This window comes from Mesocricetus auratus, unplaced genomic scaffold (assembly GCF_017639785.1).
Source record: "Mesocricetus auratus isolate SY011 unplaced genomic scaffold, BCM_Maur_2.0 Super-Scaffold_100031, whole genome shotgun sequence".
Taxonomy (NCBI): Eukaryota; Metazoa; Chordata; class Mammalia; order Rodentia; family Cricetidae; genus Mesocricetus; species Mesocricetus auratus.
In genome coordinates, this window is record NW_024429212.1 from 16,883,845 (window position 1) to 16,903,589 (window position 19,745).

Here is a 19,745-nt window from a genome sequence, read left to right on the forward strand (position 1 = left end):
GGGGGAGACCATGTGTGCAGAGAGACCAGAAGAGGATGTCGGCCACCTGGCCTTACCATCCATCCGTTACTCCTTTGAGAAAGAAAGGATTTCTTACTGAACCTGGAGATTGGCTATAGGTCAACCATCAACACCAATACACCTGTCTCAGCCCCCTCACACAACCATACCTCTATTTTGACAATGGGTATTGGGATCCAAACTCAGGTCATCCAGCTTTTGAAGCAAGTACCCCTGTACCCCAAGTCACCTCTCCAGCCCACATGATCTTGTGGCATGCTCCAGGGCATGCTTCCCTGTGACTCTACAACACTGCCACCCTCCCTTCCTTCTCTATCAGCTCCAAGTGCCTGTACCATGACTTAGTCCAACCTCAGGATGTAAAGAACATTAAGAACCCATTTAGTACAACTGCTTTAGGACCATAAACTGAGGCACTATCTGAGTCATGCTTGGGAACTAAAGATGTTCAAATGTTCACTTGATGGACACATAAAATGCGCTAGCCTTCCAAGTCACAGGTCAAAGATAGGCCCAGGATCCACGTGTCTAAAGATGAGTTTTCCAATCATCTCTAGCACGATGGAGAACAAAGCCACACAAAATCTGCAACTAAAACAAACACCCCCAACAACAAAATATGTATGTGATATATATTGAACATAAATTTTAACTGCTGTTAAGAACCAAATAAACTCCATGGGAACCAAGCAATTTCATTCTCTCTGCTTTAAGGATATGCCTGAAGTACTGGTGTAATAGTGAAAGGAAAAAGCAGAAGTTAGACAAAGAGTAGGAGTATAGGAGTAGTCAGCTTTCCAATGTAAGACATCGTTAAAACGTGAGTTTAGGTGCAGAATGGGAGCACCTGAAGAAGGCATGAGGCGTTTACACTGTGGATTATTTTTACTATTCCTTACTAATATGAGTGAAGCCCTAAGTGCATCCTGTGAATGTACTCAGTGCTGGCGCCATAATTGTGGAGAGTGTACACGCGAGTGTCACTCAGTGCTGGCGCTATAATCACGAGAGTGCACACGTAACTAAGATGCTTCCAGATGTCTGTGTTCCACTGTATCACAGGGAATAGTCGAGCGCAGGCAACCACAGGTCTCCTCGGGACTAGTGCAGGGCTTTCCCATCCTCATCCATCTGCTAAGAATAAAACTATCAAGACTATAGCATCACAGAGCTCACAGCAAGATATGTTTTCTTACAAAAATACTGACTGCTGTTTGCTTTTACTTTTTATAACCTAGGTGGGTTTGGTTTTGTTTGTTTGTTTTTGTTTCTGAGATAGGTTTCACTCTGCAGCCCATGCTGGCCTGGTACATTTGGCAATCCTGCTCCAATCTCAAGTGATAGAATAGACTCACAGATGTGAGCCACTACACCAGGCCTTCCAAGTAATATACCTTAGTCTCTCCCCCCCTTCTTTTCTGTTCTTTTTATTTTTCCCCCTTTGGTAGCTAGACTCCTACTCTGTAGTTCAGGCTGGCCTTATACTCGCAGTAACTCTGCTGTCTCAGCCTCCTAAGCACTGGGGTTATAAGTCATTGTGCCTGTCCTATGTCTCTTAACCCTTACATTGCCACTCCAACTGTCACAGACAATTTTAGGACCATCTCTTATGCCATTTATTGACAAGCACTAACAAACGCTGCTTTGGTACTGCACACTGGAGTGTGTGTTCATGTAGCATAAGCTACTACGTAGATGCTCACAAACTCAGAAGTGACAGACTAATGAAGGTTGTGGGGGGAAGGGGGAAAGACCCAACACTGAACCTGCTTGAGAGAATTCCCATTGGCCAAATTTGGGACAATGTGATTTCCAAGAGAAGTGGTTACAAAAACCAGTTCCTGCTATAGTGGCAGGACACTCCGAAGTCAGTAAACTCCCAGAGAGTATACACAGCCAAGTACAGTAGTGAGGTAAATGCCGTGGTCTCCCCTTCCTCAGCCCACCAAAACAGCTCAGCGTGCTAATCCATGCACAACTTCCCTTGCCCTGCTCTGTGACCAGTGTGCTGTGTCTTTTGAAGAGATTTATTTGACCCTTTACATCTAAGTGTGATGGGGAATGTCTTCTTATATATGTCTCCTATTGATTAATGAATAAAACACTGATTGGTTGGCCAGACAGGAAGTCACATAGCTGGGCAGAAACTTGCCACTAGCTAACCATAGAGGTCTGGAGGTCTCTACAGATAGACAGGAAGTGATGGAGCTGGGCAGAATGAGGATATAAGCAGGGACAAACAGGAAATCACTCTCTTCTCTATGGAGCTACTTAGCAGTTGTCATATGAGCCGCCAAAGGAGTTAGAGGTCTGGACCCTTCTCCGGTAAGATAAGCCACAGCCTCATTGCAATTCATAAATGGATGGGAAATGGTTAATAATCAAGACAGAGCTAGCTAATAAGAAGCTCAAGCCATCAGCCACAGTTTCATAATTAATATAGTGTCTGCGTGTTCGTTTGGAGCAAGAAGGCTGTGGGACCAGGCTGGCGGGAAAGAATCTCCGTAGCATAAGTATTAGATACAAAATCCGTAGTCTCTAAATTGGCCACTTGCTCAGACTTTATGCTATTGACTTCTTAAAACTGTTTTAGATTTATCTTATTATTTTATGAGGTTTTTGCATGCATGTATGTATGTATGTATGCATGTATGTATGTATGTATGTATGTATGTATGTATGTGCATGCCTGATGCCCTCAAAAGTCAGAAGACTGTTTGGATCCCCTGAGGCTGAAGCTACATGTGGTTGTGAGCTACCATGTGGGTGGCAGGAAATGAACCCAGGTCCTCTGAAAGACCAGCCAGTGCTCTTAACCCCTGAGCCACCTCTCCAGACCATCCTAGACCTCTCTCCCAGCCTTTACAGTAGTTATTTAACTTGAATCTAGTTCTTTAATAGGACATTGTACCTGAAAATTAGTTTTCTCTTCAAGTTTATACAAGAAACTTTTCAAGGTCACACACACACACACACACACCTTGCAGCTGCATATATAGTTAGTCAATGGAGCACATCCATAATTCCAGAGTTCCAAAGTCTGAAGCAAAATGACTGAAAATCTGAAATGAGATGACAGCACAGGACCCTGCCTCCAGCTCAGTCAATCAATGTGTCAAAGACAAATCTCATGTGCATAATTTTCTTTCTTGATGAGAAAAACATTCTCATTTTTAGTCACACGTAACAGGCAAAATTAATTCCTGTCGATTGGTTCTTTTAGGCTAGTTTTAGAAACATAACTGATTTATATATAATTTTCTTAAGCCAACAATGTTAGTTTTCTTATACTTCATGGGAAATTGTTTTATTTCAGTCAGAATTCCTATTTTTTCTTGCAGAAATTGATAAGCTCATCTTTTATTTATTATATATAAATTTTATTTAAATTAGAAACAATCTTATTTTATGTATCAATCCCAGTTCCTTCCCATCCTCCCATATCCCCCAACGGCCCCCATCCCATCCCTTATCCACTCCCCAGGGAGGGTGAGGCCTTCCATGAGGGATCATCAAAACCTGTCAAGTCATTTGGGGCAGGGCCTAGGCCCTCCCCTGTGTATCTAGGCTAAGAGAGTGTCCCTTCATGGGGAATGGGCTCCCTAACTCTGTGCCCTATGGATTCATCCTGAGGCCCCATAGGCTGCCCAGTGCTCCTAACTGACACCCACGTTCAGGGGGCCTGGTTTGGTCCTGTGTTGGTTCCTCCAGACTGTGGAACCAACACAGAGCCTTCATCCAGTAGATGATGGAAGCAGAAGCAGAGATCCACAGCCAAGCACTGAGCCAAACTCCTAGAATCCAGTTTCAGATAGGAAGGAGTGATGAACAAAGGGGTCAAGACCACGCTGGGAAAACCCATAGAAACACCTGACCAGAATTTCTTCTGAGCACAGGAGAAGTTCCCAGAGGGAGGATTTGCAGAATTTTGACAGAGATAAAACATAAATCATTTGTTAAAAGCTTACTAACAGGTAAAGGCAGACATAAGATCCCGACCTCATCAAATGTTACCATGCGTAGTAGTAATATTGATAGGAAGGGGGCCCTCATGAGCCAAAGGAAACTGAACTGAACCACATGTGAATCTGTCAAACTTAAGTTTTCTTTCCTCTTCACTAGGAATTCACTCTAAACTAACTACCTGCAGGAAGTTATTTCACCAAACACTCATCCTCCAACTGAAGGATGTGAGACCAGGAAAGGGCAATGTCCACACTTGTTCCTTTGAGGTTAGCTTCATCTAGTGGTCAAGGAGTTTCCTTTCTTCACTTTTAAAAGCAAATCAAGTTTATGCTATCCTTTCAAATCTCATTACTGTGAATATTATTTTGCAAATATTCAAAACAGGAAACATGGTTTTATCTGTACTGTTGAATATTTATCATGAGAAGATGAATAGTAAAGACCAGAAAACTGACCTAAGCTACATAAAGTTTTTCCCCAGTCACAATAGATTAGTTTAAATGATTTAAATTAGCCTTAGAGCTAGTCAAATTCTGAGAAATTTCATTGGCCGAATGTCAGAGATTCTAGGTGCCAGTTTAAAAAGCATTCACATACTAAGAAATCTGTTTAACTGATGTTAGGCAAGTATCCTTTTTTGCAATCTCAGTAAGAGCCCCGTGAAGGGGATAGAAGACTTCCCCATGTAACGGCAAACGCTGGTCAGTTAGGTGTAAGGAGATTTTGATGTAACTGCAGTCTAGTGAAGATGTGGGCGACTACCATATGTTTTCAGATCACAGTTAAAACAAAGAAGCCTGTCAGGAACTGATCGTTATAAGTTATTAAAGGTTTAAGAAAGACAAAACCTTAATATCTGAACACACAAATCTTTGTTTAAAAAGGCAAGCGTCTAAGCTGCTCTCAACTATAACCATGAATTCATAGACAACATTCAGCACCAAATGGTCAGTAACAAGTGTTACATCAAGAGAGGAAGGAAGGAAGAAAGATGTGAAGACCGACATTTATCACTCACCTCATGAGTCAGCTCTGCTATCTGGTCCTTCAGCTCCCTAATGTACTGGTTGGAGTCGGACCTGTTCAGTTGGCCTTGGAGTTTGCCCTCTTCTTTCTGTTTTGTGACAATACAACAAGGAAAATCACTAGACAATTCTCATATCATGAACTAAAATATTTTAATCACAGTGCAATGGTTAAGGTAGCTAAATTCTGATGAAATTCATTCTATCTCTGAAAATTCTTAATAAATTAAATGGAGGACTTCTAAAAAATGCCTAATGAATGCTGACAAAGAATAAGCTTTATAAAATATACCTTGAGAAAGAATTAGAAGTTAATGACCAAATAGGTCCTCTGAAGACAAAATTACCCTTGGATTTCAAGGCCATTTATGTAATTATTTTCTTATGCAGTTGTTTTTCTACCTGAACCATAAAAGCTAGTGCCTAGTCAAAAGCTGATGAAACTTCCAGTTACACTTGAAATCTTTTGAAGAAACAGAAAAAAAAAATCCCCCAACTCTAGAAAGGGATAATTAGCTGTGAGTCGTCAGGAATGGGGATCCTACATACAGCTGATTTTTAAAAATGCTCTTGGGACTGAAGAGAAGGCTCAGCAGTTCTGAGTATGCGCCACTCTTAAAGAGGACCTGAATTCAGTTCCCAGCACCCATGTCAGGTGGTTTACAACAGCCTGCAACTCCTGCTCCAGAGGTTCTGACATATCAGGCACTCTCCTCTGGCCTCTTCAGGCAACTGCACTCACACCCCACAGAGACCCGCATGCACATACATAACCAAAACAAAAAGCAGAGTAAGTCTTTTTTTTCCCCCCAAAGCTTTTTTTTTTTTTTTTAAAGTAACAGTAAGATCCAGGGTTAGTTTTTGTAGCCACGGCTGGCCCTTCTGCCTCTGGTACATTCAAACTCGGTCCTTGGAGCAGACATGGGGTTTGGTATGGCTGTGTGAGGTTCCTGGGGCCTGGCCTAAATGTCGGTATACCTCTCGGCCCTTCCGAGGACCATAGAAGAGTGCAGTGCCATGGCCCCTGGGAGACTCCAGGGCTAGCTGGTCAAAGGTGAGGATCTTTCCCTCAGCCTTCAGGACGCGACTTCTGGCCGGCTGCTCACCCGCAGTGCACACACCTTCACTCGGCCAGGAAGCTTCATCTTTCTTTCGGATCATCCGGGTCAGGGACAGAGGTGGCCGGTTAGTGCACTCACAAACAACCTTTTCAGCACAACCTGATTGAAGGTGGAGTTGGTTCTTCTGGCCAGAAACCTGTACAGCTTGACTAGCAGCCGCAGGTAGATGTCCTGGCTCTTGGGCTCCTTGCCCCGAACCTTTCCGTCCTTGTGTTGAATGTCAACACCCATGATGGAGCCTCCTGCTCGGCCAGGTCTGGAGAGCGAGAGTAAGTCTTTATGGTACCCCTAACCCTAGCAGTTACTGAGTAGAGATGGCGCCATTTTCCAAGGCTACAGCCACTAGGGAAAGAGCCGTCTTTTCCTTTCCTTCTCAGTACACATCCCCCAGCTGGCCTGAAATTCACTACAGGAAGTACGCTGGCCTCAAATCCAGAGTTCTCCCTGCTCTGAGTCCCCAGGGCCAAGAGTAAAGGTGTGAGCCAGCATGCCTGACCAGTTTTCCTATACCATGAAAGAGAAAAGTGAACTTTCTAGATAACAGAGTCCCTAAAGAGTAAAAACAGTTTTTAAGGTATCCCCACAACATTTAAAATTAGGAAACCATGTGTTGATGCCTTAAGTATTTAGAAACTCTAAGTCACTCCTGAAATCAAAAGAGGACGGGCTTACTTGGGGGGGGGGGGGGAATCAATCACTCTGTTTCCCTCAATGAAGAGAATCATTTTAACAGTTTTTAGTGTAAGCTTCCTATAACAGTCTGTACATATATGATCACCATGCATGGACACGGTTATTTTTGCCACACTACAGACAGTAGCAGTACATGATGAACGACATTCAACAGAGCAGCGAGGCATATACTATGTTTTTAGAGAACTCAAGTCCCTGAGAGCTGCCTTACTGTTGTCTAGGTATATAAAGGCTTTTTTAAAAAAAATATTTTTTTAATTTAAGTTAGAAACAAGCTTGTTTCACATGTCAATCCCAGCTCCCTCTCCTTCCTTCCCTCCCCAGTACCCCAACCAATCACCACTCCAATCCCCAGGGAGGGTGAGGCCCTCCATTGTGAGTCTCCAGTGATTCCCCAAGAGTCCCAGCTGAGAGAGCATCCCATATTGTGGCATGGGCACTCAAAGTCTATTTGTATGCCAGGGATAAATACTACCCAAGGCCCCATAGATTACCTAGGCATCCTCACTGACACCCACATTCAGGGGGTCTGGGTCAGTCCCATGCTTTCTACACAGCCATCAATCTGGGGTCCAAGAGATCCCCTTGTTCAGGTCAACTGTTTCTGTGGGTAACAGCCCAGTCTTAACTCCTTTCTGACACTGGATTCCAGGAGTTCAGTTCAGTGTTTGTCTGTGGGTATCTGCTTCTGCTTTCAATCAGAGGCTGGATGAGGGTTCTGTTTCCCAGACTCTCTGGCAGTGGGATTGTATGCTGGCACTCCCCTGATTCATGTCTAAAATCCATAAATGAGTGAGTACACACCATGTTTCTCTTTTTGTGACTGGGTTACCTCACTCGGGATGGTTTCTTCTACTGCCATCCATTTGCCTGTAAATTTCAAGATTCCATAGTTTTTTTTTCCCCACTGAATAGTACTCCACTGTGTAAATGTATCACATTTTCTCTATCTACTCTGCAGCTGAGGGGCATCTAGGTTACTTCGAGGTTCTGGCTATTACAAATAATGCTATGAACATAGTGGAACATACATCCTTGTTGTATGAATGTGCATCTTTTGGGTATATGCCTAAGAGTAGAATTGCTGGTTCTTGTGGTAGACTGATTCCCATTTTGTTGAGGAAATCTCCATACTGATTTCCAAAGTGGCTGTACAAGTTGGCACTCCCACCAGCAGTGTAGGAGTGTTCTCCTTTCTCTACATCCTCTCCAGCATAAACTGTCATCGGAATTTTTGATTTTAGCCATTCTGACAGGAGTCAAATGGTATCTCAGAGTTGTTTTGATTTGCATTTCCTGGATGGCTAGGAATGTTGAAGTGTCTCTCAGCCATTTTAGATTCCTCTACTGAGAATTCTCTATTTAGTTCTGTACCCCACTTTTTAATTGGATCCTTTGGTGTTTTGGAGACTTTCTTCTTGAGGTCTTTGTAAATTTTGGAGATCAGCCCTCTGTAAGATGTGGAGTTAGTGAATATCTTTTCCCAGTCTGTGGGTTGCCTTTTTGTCTTGCTGACTGTGTCCTTTGCCTTACAGAAGCTTCTTAGTTTCAGGAGTTCCTATCTATTAATTGTCGATTTTAGTGTCTGTGCTAAGATCGACAATTAATAGATGGGACCTAAGTTATGTTCAGGAAACGGTCTCCTGTACCAATTCATTCAAGGGTGCCTGCCACTTTCTCTTCTACCAGGTTCAGTGTGGCTGGATTTATATTGAGGTTTTTGATCCATTTGGATTTAAGTTTTGTGCATGGCGATAGGCATGGATCTATCTGCAGTCTTCTACATGTCAGCCTCCAGTTATACCAGCACCATTTGTTGAAGATGCTTTCCTTTTTCCATCGTATAATTTTAGCTTCTTTGTCAAAGATCAGGAGTTCATACGTGTATGGGTTAATGTTGGGGTGTTCAATTCAATTCCATTGGCCTATCTGTCTATTTGTGTGCTAATACCAAGCTGTTTTCAGGACTATAGCTCTGTAATAGAGCTTGAAGTCAGGGATGGTGATGCCTCTGGATGTTGCCTTATTGAACAGGGTTGTTTTGGCTATCCTGAATCTTCCGTTTTTCCATATAAAGTTGATTATTGTTCTTTCAGTCTGTAAAGAACTGTGCTGGGATTTTAATGGGGATTGCGCTAAATCTGTATATTGCTTTCGGTAAGATTGCCACTTTTACTATGTTGATCCTATCTATCCAAGAGCATGGGAGATCTTTCCATCTTCTGGTGTCTTCTTTAATTTCTTTCTTTAAAGACTCAAAGTTATTCCTAGACAGGTATTTCACTTGTTTGGTTAGTGTCACCCCAAGGTATTTTATGTTGTTTGTGGCTATTTTAAAGGGCAATGTTTCTCTGATTTCTTTCTCAGCCCTTTTATTGTCTGCATATAGTAGGGCTAATGATTTTCTTGAGTTGATCTTGTATCCTGACACTTTGCTGAAAGTATCAGCTGCAGGAGTTCCCTGGTAGAGTTTTTTGGGTCACTTATGTAAACTGTCATATCATCTGCAAATAGTGAAAGTTTGACTTCTTCCTTTCCAATTTGTATCCTCTTGATCTCCTTTGGTTGTCATATTGCTCTAGCTAGAACTTCAAGTACAATACTGAAGAGATATGGAGAGAATGGACAGCCTTGTCTTGTTCCTGATCTTAGAGGAAACGGGCTGGATTTCTGTCCATTTAGTTTGATGTTGGCTGTTGGTTTGCTGTATATAGCTTTTATTATGTTAAGGTAAATTCCTGGTTTTTGTTTTTGTTTTTTTTTCAAGTCAGGGTTTCTCTGTCTAGCTTTGGAGCCTATCCTGGCACTTGCTCTGTAGACCAGGTTGGCCTCGAACTCACCGAGATCCTCCTGCCTCTGCCTCCTGAGTGTTGGGATTAAAAGCTTGCAACACCAAGTTCCTGTTATCCTAGATCTCTCCAAGACCTTTATCATGAAGGGGTGTTGGATTTTGTCAAAGGCTTTTTCAGCACCCAGTGAGATGATCGTGTGATTTTTGTTTCTCAGCTTATGGTGGATTACATCGATGGATTTTTGTATGTTGAAACAACCCTGCATGCCTGGGATGAAGCCTACTCGTCATGTTGACTGAGTTTTCTGATGTGTTCTTGGATCCGATTTGCTAGTATTTTATTGAGTATTTTTGCATCAATGTTCATGAAGTTCTCTTCCTTAGTTGTGTCTTTGTGTGGCTTGGGAATCAAGGTTATTGAAGCCTTGTAGAAAGAGTTTGGCAAAGGCCCTTCTGTTTTTATTACGTGGAATACTTTGGGAAGAATTGCTATAATCTGTTCTTTGAATTTCTGGTAGAATTCTGCACTGAGGCCATCTGGCCCTGGGCTTTTTTTGGTTGGGAGACTTTTGATGACTACTTCTATTTCCTTAGGGGTTATAGATCTATTTAAATTGCTTATCTGTTCTTGATTTAATTTTGGTAAGGGATATCTATCCAGAAAATTGTCCATTTCCTTTAGATTTTCAAATTTTGTGGAGTACAGGTTTTCAAAGTATGACCTGATGAGTCTCTGGATTTCCTCAGTGCCCCTTGTTATGTCTCCCTTTTCATTTCTGATTTTGTTAATTTGCATGTTCACACTCTGTCGTTTGGTAAGTTTGGATAAAGGTTTGTCTATCTTGTTGATTTTCTCAAAGAACCAACTCTTTGTTACACTGATTTTTTTTTCCTAGTTTCTGCTTTATTGATTTCAGCCCTCAATTTGATTATTTCCTAGCGTCTCCTCCTCCTGGGTGAATTTGCTTCTTTGTGTTCTAGAGCTTTCAGTTGTGCTGTTAATTCTCTAGTGTAACTATTCTCCAGTTTCTTCAGGCAGGAAGTGATGTAGCTGGGCAGAATCGGGACATAAGCAGGGTCAAACAGGAAATCACTCTCTTATCCATAGAGATGCTGAGCAGTCTCCATGTAGGATGCCAGAGGAGTAACAGATTTCTGGACCTTTCTCCGTTAAGATAAGACCATGTGGAAATACTTGGGTTAGTAGTTATGGGTTAATAATTAAGACAGAGATAGTCAATAAGAAGCCCTAGTCAGGCTGGAGAGATGGCTCAGAGCTTAAGAGAACTGCATGTTCTTCCAGAGGTCCTGAGTTCAGTTCCCAGCAACCACATGGTGGTTTCACAACCATCTGTAACCATGTCTGATGCCTTCTCCTGGGGTACAAGCATGTACACAGATAAAAAACTGTATACATAATAAATAAATAATTTTTTAAAAAGAACAAAAGAAGCCCTAGTCACTGGCTAACAGTTTCATAACTAATATAGTGTTTGTGTTTTCCTTTGGGGCTGAGGTGGTGGCAGGGCATAGCTGGGACAAAACAAAAAAAACAAAAACCTCCCATTACATAAAGGAACTCGAGAAAACACTACAACCCTTTGTATTTACCATTCAAGCCAATGATTCTGTTCCTCAGTCTTATAATTTAGAGCTGCACCTGACTTTTGATCATCCCGCATTTTATACATCACAAAATTGATTATTTACAATTTATGTTTACATGTTCATGTCTGTGTGTGAGTATATACACACGAGTACAAATGCCCACCAAGTCCACAAGAGGGCATTGCACCCCCTGGAGCTGGTGTTACAGGTGGTCGTGAGCTGCCACATGGATGCTGTGAACAGAACTCCGGTCCTCTGCAAGAGTTGTGTGTGCTCTTAACCGCTGAACCAACTCTCTAGCGCCTAAAGTTTGTTTTTAAACCTGTTTTGTTTTTACATATTTCTCGTTGCTCAGAATTAAATGAATTTGTACATAATTCAAAATTCTAAAGAATATAGCTAAGCATTTTGCTTATAGCCTCCAGAATGTATCCTTGTATACATAGACACATTAGAATATTTTCACATTTATAACTACAAATTCATGTAAAAACATAAATTTAAAACATAGGTCACACTCTATGCTTACTGAAGTTATTTGCTATTTCATATAGATTGCCATAGTATTTTGAAAACATGGCATTTGATATTATAAATGTTTAAGTTCATCACTTTTTTATTCATTCCATTTTTTAAATATTTCAAAGACACAGACTAAAAACAACATAGGGAAAGAAAAGTGATTTGTGGATGCACCACTAAACTTCAGTGTGTTACCTGGCTACCTCATCCTAAGGTCCTCCTTGGCTCCACATTAACTCTACCTTAAACTGACACCTCCTCAAAGCAGGGCGAGCGGGCGAGCGAGCGGGCGAGCAGGAAGGAAGAGTGCACTGGAGAAGAGGCCGTACGGAGGGGCAGTGCTCACTGAGATGAAGCCAGTGGCACCACTGCTCTAACAGAAGTCATCTCCCAATTCCAGCATCCTAAATGGCAGTAACACTGGAGGAAGCCACTGCTCATGCACAGCCTGATGACAGTCACTCATCAGGCATCACCAGCAATCCTTTGGTGTGTGTGTCTAATTTCCACATCCTATCATACTTACAATCTTGATTAAATAAGAAGTGAACTCCTTACTAGGAAGATGTGAGCTGGTGTAAAAGTCAACACAAATAGGATGGTTAGCCCAAGATAAGCTCTTGCAGCATGAGGAACCTTAGCTTTGAAAGGCTGCAGAATCAGCACTGACAGTCATTTATATCCACTCTCGTCTATGGGGACACTTGCAATGGGGAAACCATTCTGGCAAGACAGGGGTCAGTCAGTCTGTTTAAAACAACTGAGTCCAAAGAGATTCCATCCAAGGTGGGTGGGTATCAGGGTTTACCTAAAAATAAATTTGCTAAAACAGTTGATTTTTCTGGAGGGAAGATACCTTCTCTCCAGGGCTGAGCTGTCTTGTTGTGGCTGTACGTAGCCTAGCTTCCTGATAAGTCAGGACACCTTTGCAGTCCCAGAGCTGTAACACTCACACTCGTGCACACTACGTACATACAAGGAGGCAAACACTCACAAAATAAAGATAAATCTAAAACAAAACTTTAAATTAAAAAGATTTACATGAAAAACAAGAGACATCCAAAACATATACATGAACTCCCGACCCAAACCAACAGAGCTCCCAAACAAATCAACAAAAAGACAAAGGCTGAAGATGAGACCCAGTGTCCGTGTTTGCATAGCACACGAGGCCCTAGGCTCAATCCTCAGCACCACGGATCCAAACAGTACCCAGACAAACAATCACGAAACTAAACACACATGTCCCTTGAACTTGTACTTACTGGGCAAAAGGAATTTCCAAGGGGGGAAAAAACCCACTATATTCAATTAAGTCTAATGTATACAGTGGGTAATATTTAGATCTGAATGTGACTTGGACAATGAGTAACAAGTGTTAACGCATGGAGGGTAAACTGAGGTGGAGAAGATTGATGAAGCAGCTCCAATATTACCTCAGGGTCCTCCTCACACATTAGCAGCACACCCGTATTACAAAAAAAAAACTTGTCAAAGAACTCCACCTGGATATTTGGATTCAATATTCCACTTGAGATATTTTTAAAAGTGGAAACAAAGAGTCTGAAATACTCTAAATACTACTTAATGGCAAATGTATAAATGGCCTACAAATTCTTGAATTTTAGTGTTTACACAGACTTTCATTTAAATATTAGTTTAAAGCATTTTTAGTAAAGACCCTCTTTCAGTATAAAAGCAGAATATATATTCACAACATAAAATATATTAAAGAACTACATATTCTGAGAATTACATATTAATTTAATAACACTGCTAAAACAGTTCATTCAATTATCTAATGTTTTCTTCCAAGTGTTTTTATGGTTTCCTACTTTCAAGTAGTGTCATATGTTTGTTTTTGATAAGCAAGTGGAAAATGTCAGCTACACTAATAAATTTGCCAAAGACTTGCATTCTTGAGGTTTTCTTTTGGTCTAGCTGATAACAGATTGCCAGTTCATTGGTTCACTAGGTAAAACTAATTGACAAAGAAAGAGGCTCCGTGTATCGACACTCCACGCATTCACCAAGGAGACCTTGCACACACGCTTTTTGTCAGATCATAAATGAAGCTCAAAGGGTATGAAGTAGTATTTGTCAACAGGCATGGATGCACATCCCATTAGCTTTATCAAGAACATCTGCATCAGGGTTAGACTTAAGCCTTAAGCCAGAGTCCGTGTGTGATGCTTTTAGCAAAAAGGGCAACAATCACTTCATTAATAATGAGTGCTAAAGTGTTCAGGAGTAAGGGTTAAAACTTACTTTGAAATGCATTAGAAAATAAGAAGGCTAGAATGATGGATACATGAATATCTGATAAGGCAACAGAGAAACTAAGTTAAAAAATATTAGCAGGATGGAGATAGTGAGTTATGTGTGGTAATTACACAGTGTCTTCATTGTGTATTTTGCACATTTTTGTAATTCTTAGAAGAAAGAAATCCATCTAACTCACAACAATTTACCCTCGGTTCCTCACACCACATGCTAAAGAAGTACACATGGTTTACACGGTATTTCCTTTACAGTGGTGAAAAAATACCTGCCCTCCGAAGGTTTGTTGACTTTGCATTTAAAATCTACCTCGTGTGCTAAGCTCAGTGGCCCATGTCTAGAATCCTAGCACTTGGCAGCTGGAAGAAAGAGGCTCATTAGTGTAAGACAGCCGGGGCTAAACAGACTACCACAGGGTGGGAGTGAGGACCGGGGGTTTGAAGCAGCTCAGTGACACAGTACATGGCCGGCATTCGGGAAGAAGACTTGAGACCCCCTCAGCACATACAACAAAATAAATACAAATCTACATCTTGTTCCAGAAATAAATACTACATTCATTGAATTTTCCTGGGAAGTTAAAATGAAAAGCAATAGATTAAGTTATCCCTCCTCTAAAATGTTTGTAACCAGAAGTGTTTTATATTTCGGTTTTTGAAATACCTGCATATGCATAATGAGGAAATATTGAGACAAAACCCAAGGCACAACATGAAATGTATTTGTGTATTTTTTAAATCTCTGTACTTGGGTCTGCTTTTATGGGACTGGCAACTGAGCCTCTTGCCTTACATGTCAGAGAGGTGTTCTACTGTTGAGTTCATCCCCAGACACGTTTGTTTTCATTTTCAGATAGGATATGCTAAGTGATGCAGACTGGACCTGGCTTACTCTGTGGCCCAGGCTTGGAGCTTATGATTTCCTGCCTCGGTCCCCTCAGTGCTAGGGCTACAGACCACACCACCACACTTCACTCATACACTTTATAAACTCACTAATCACATATGCTGAAAATACTTGTAATTAAATTTAACACTTTAAATTTAATTGGGACCTGTCATGAGGTCATGTGTGGAATTTTATATTGTGTCATCTTCAAAACACTTTATTTTAGATTTTCAGATTAGAGATATCCAACCTGTATTAGAAATGTCCAGAGTAAGGAGATACAGAGATGGCGTGTGACAACCTACCCTGACTAGGTTCTCGGGGCTGGGTGTGCAGCATGCCTGGGATGCCAAGGCCTGAGCTGAAGCTTCAGAACTGTGTTTTAAGAAAGCCAACCAACTCCACACACTAAAGAGGCTTTAATTTCTTAATTTATATAGTTCAGTCTTCATACAGGTTAAATATTTCTGATTTAAGAAAAAAAATCTGAACCCCAAAAATGCTCCAAAACTGACCTCTTTGAACACGGACATGATGCTACAAGTGTAAACACCCATGACTGTGGACAACGGACACAAAGCTCATCTAAAATAACAAAGAAAGCAGAGCTAGGAACCATGGTTAACAGGAATTGGGATCCCAAATCAAAGATCCCTGGAAGCACTCTGCTTCTAGACGTCTCAAGTACAAGGGGAAGCAAATCTTCATTACCTATGCCAATTTAGGTTGAATTTCCTTTCAGCTACAATAAAAAACATACTCTCTAAATAAGTATTCTCGAGTTATTGTTAGTAACTGAATATGCTCTTTCAATTCTGTTGCCAGTTTCATTTCACACTGCTTCTGTGATAGTTTTAGGTGGTCAGTTCCCTCTCTACAGAGGTTAGCTCCATCTTGAACTCAAATCTCTTTCTTAGTTAATTCAGCTTTCCACAGGGTTGGTTTTTTTTTTTTGTTCTTTTGGTTTTTTCTTTGTGTGTGTGTGGTGTGTGTGTGTGTGTGTGTGTGTGTGTGTGTGTGTGGTGTGTGTGGTGTGTGTGTGTGTGTGTGTGTGTAGTCCTGTGTGGTGTGTGTGTGTGTGTGTGTGTGTGTGTGTGTGTGTGTGTGTGTGTGTGTGTGTGTGTGTGTGTGTGTGTGTGTGTGTGTGTGTAGTCCTGGCTGTCCTGGATGGAACTCACAATGTAGACCAGGCTGGCGTTGAACTCATAGGATCCCCCCTGCCTCTGCCTGAGTGCTGGGATTAAATGTGTGAGTTACCCCGCCCAGCTCAGAAAATATTATTTTAAAGTATGATAAAATATAATGAGGAACTAAAACAAAATTGTTTATGATCTAAAAGTTCACACATATGAATCCTGTGACTAAAAACAAAGAAGGATTCTAAAGAATGAAGAAAAACCAGACTTGACAAACAGCAATGCTCTGGACACACGAAAGCTTCATTGTCTGTGTATCCGACCATAAATGGAGGGGACTGCCTGTCTAACTTGTTACATAACGGACTGCTGTCGGGAACAGAGCAGCACACCGATGTGTGTGCACGGTTGCTGCACTAAAATGTGATACTGATGTCCAACCCTGACTGCTTGCTGTGACCTCAGTCCCACATTCACTGATTTTATCCCCTAAGCACCGGAAGCTCTAATCAGAGGAGAGACAGGAGGTGCTAGGATGCATCACATTCTGACAGCTCACTGGAAAAATTTAACACCGGCCGGTTCACTGGAAGTGAGAAAACAAGGCAAGGTCAGGCAGACAGTGGATGTTTTAGTCACAAGCACCTTCCCCTGTACCTGCCGCACACCAACACGCCATTCAAAACTGAACACTCAATGTGGCGCATCGAGCAATGTCGAAAGGAATGTTTTAAGGTGACAAGAGTTTGCACATCACAGTGCAGCAAAACTAAGAGACAGCCTCAAGCTGCCTTGACAAGCGGTTGGAAAAAGCGAGCTTAGTAGTTTTAGGCATAACTAGCAACACTGGGGAGGTAAGAGAAAGACAGGCACCTCACACTTGCTTGAGTCTAGGAATTTAGCCAGACTGATTTTTAAGATAAATTTCAATGGGTATGCCTAAAAGGCCATTCTTGTTTGTTTCTTTATCTGCTTCAATGTTGGTTAGAACTTACCCTATCTTGCCACAGGAAGGGCACTTCCTTAGACAGGAAGATAGCTGATTTTAAAAAGCTGTATTTCAATCTACAGTTTTAAAATACTCCACACAATCAGATCAACAAGTTTTGTTTTGGGGGATCTTGACCCATTAGCTCCTACCAGGTAGCAAAAAAGCTTCCAGACCAGGGAGCAAAGAGCATCTGCCTGAATTTCCTCCAACCACACAACATCTGTGTGTCCTTCAGCTGTATGCAATCAACACTTGTCTCGGTCATTTTCACAGATTTTTGTGACCCACTGGACAAAAATAGAAGATATTAAGACATTTACTGTTATGCGCTGTCTGAGGATAACTTGACCTGCACACATTACAAATCTCTAAATTAAACTGTAATTCCATAAGCCCTCAGACCTGTTTCTATTTACTACTACATATTTTATTATGTATTAGGTATTATTATCACTGTCTGAGGATAATGAACCGTTCTCTGTAACTTAGCCTACACACATTACAAATCTCTAAACTAACAGAAATTCATAATACAAGTGAATCTAATCCTATCCCAATTTCCCTGAAAGGACTAAACTGACTAGCCTCGTTACTGTCTAGAATCAAACCAAAGCCTGTGATTTCAACTAGTGATTTACCACGTCTTAGCCTTGCTTCAGCTGCAACAGTTCCTCTACATTTTTAATTCATAATGCTAACTTTCAAGAGTCATGCAAACCTGTGCATTATTCAGTTGAAACAGCACTCTGAACGCTAATAAAACTCCAAATAAAATACTGTTTTAAAATCATCTTTCAAAACAAAGAGAAACCAGAGTAAACCAAATATAATACATATCAAAAGGTTGGTTTAGAGGCCAGGCATGTGGTGCATGTCTATAATCCCAGCACACAGGAGGCTGAGGCATCTACACACCATAAAATAAACACATTGTGTTAAAACTAATTTTGTCTCTATGCATTTATCTTAAGAATTCACTAAAGAGGGCTGGAGAGATGGCTCTGAGGTTAAGAGCACTGACTGCTCTTCTAGAGGACCTGAGTTCAATTCCCAGCAACCACATGGTGACTCACAACCATCTATAATGAATCTGGGGCCCTCTTCTGGTGTGCAGGAATGCATGCATGCAGGACACTGAATACATAACAAAATAAATAACTCTTTAAAAAGAAATCACATCTGGGCAGCGGTGGCACATGCCTTTAATCCCAGTACTCCGGAGGCAGAGGCAGGCGGATCTCTGTGAGTTCGAGGCCGGGCTGGTCCGACAGCCTCCAAAACAATACAGAGAAACCCTGTCTCATAAAAACCAAAAATAAATAAATAAAAAGAATTCACATAAAGAAAGCAAAAGGTTTGCAAGATGGTTTAGGAAGTGAAAGTGCTTGCAGTGAAGCCTGGGTTCGAGCGTGGAAGGAGGAAAGGACTGACCCTACAAAGTTGTTCCAAGTCCTACATGTGCATGCTGTGGTGTGCACACACCCACATTAACACCCACCCAAGCACAGTAAATAAGCAGTTTCTAAAAAGAACAAAAGAAATCTAAAATAGAAAGAAAAATATAAACAGTGATTAATAATAAATTTTAAAATGTTTGGAAACAGCTGGGTGGTGGTAGCACACGCCTTTAATCCCAGCACTCAGGAGGCAGGGATGCAGATCTCTGTGAGTTCAAGGTCAGCCTGGTCTACAGAGTGAGTTTTAGGAGAGGCTCAGAAGCTACAGAGAAACCCTGTCTTGAAAGACCAAAAAAAAAAAAAAAAAACCAAAAAAAACCAAAAAACAAAAACAAAAAAAAAAAAACAAACAAAAAACAATGTTTGGAGACAATCATGGTGGCACATTCAGCAATTGGGATGAGGATCTTGAGTCCAAAACCAGCCTGGGCTACATAAAATCATCTCTCAAAAGGAAAAAAGAGGGCTGGAGAGATGGCTCAGCAGTCAAGAGCACTGGCTGCTCTTCCAGAGGACCTGGGTTCAATTGCCAGCAACCACATGGCAGCTCACAGCTGCCTGTAACTCCAGTTCCAGGTTACCCAAAACACCAATGCACAGTGGTGGTGGCACATTCCTTCAATCCCGGCACTTGGGAGGCAAAGGCAGAAGGATCTGAGTGAGTTCAAAGCCAACCTGGTCTACAGAGTGAGTTTCAGGACAGCCAGGATTGTTATACAAAGAAATCCTGTCTCAAAACAAAACAAAAAATGCACCAGTGTGTAAACTTGCAATGGCTTACTAGTATACCAGCCAATGGTTTCTAGATTACATGTATGCATTGGTCACCCTAAGTCCCACTGGCTTTCTGCTTTCTGCATTTTCATCAAATGTCTGACATACAATCAAAATTTTCACTTGGAAGCTGGGCGTTGGTGTCACACGCCTTTAATCCCAGAACTTGGGAGGCAGAGGAAGGCTGATCTCTGTGAGTTCGAGGCCAGCCTGGTCTACAGAGCAAGTTCCAGGACAGCATCCAAAACAATACAGAGAAACCCTGTCTGGAAAAAACAAAACAAAACAAACAAACAAAAAATCACCTGGAACACAGTTATTAAAATTTTATGTATTAATTTTAGAATTTGAAATAATTGCCTAATATACCTTGACATTTTAGTTGTGTTAATTAAAATGAAAAACACTGCCTACAAGTAGACATCATAGCCCTAAAGGAAATAACAGAAACAATTAGTAATCTCCCCATGTT

At 41.3% G+C, this 19,745-nt stretch overlaps 1 protein-coding gene and 1 pseudogene across 6 annotated transcripts in view; both read right to left on the reverse strand.

Moving 5' to 3' along the window:
• The window catches only part of Evi5 (ecotropic viral integration site 5), a 132,614-nt gene that overhangs the window by 18,047 nt on the left and 94,822 nt on the right, over positions 1-19,745 (reverse strand). For all 6 annotated transcript variants that reach the window (XM_040733379.1, XM_040733382.1, XM_040733381.1 and 3 more), the window contains one exon: positions 5,006-5,101. In XM_040733379.1, the coding sequence (XP_040589313.1) occupies positions 5,006-5,101 (96 nt within the window). The remainder of the gene's footprint in view (positions 1-5,005; positions 5,102-19,745) is intronic.
• LOC121135087 lies at positions 5,109-7,123 on the reverse strand (annotated as a pseudogene).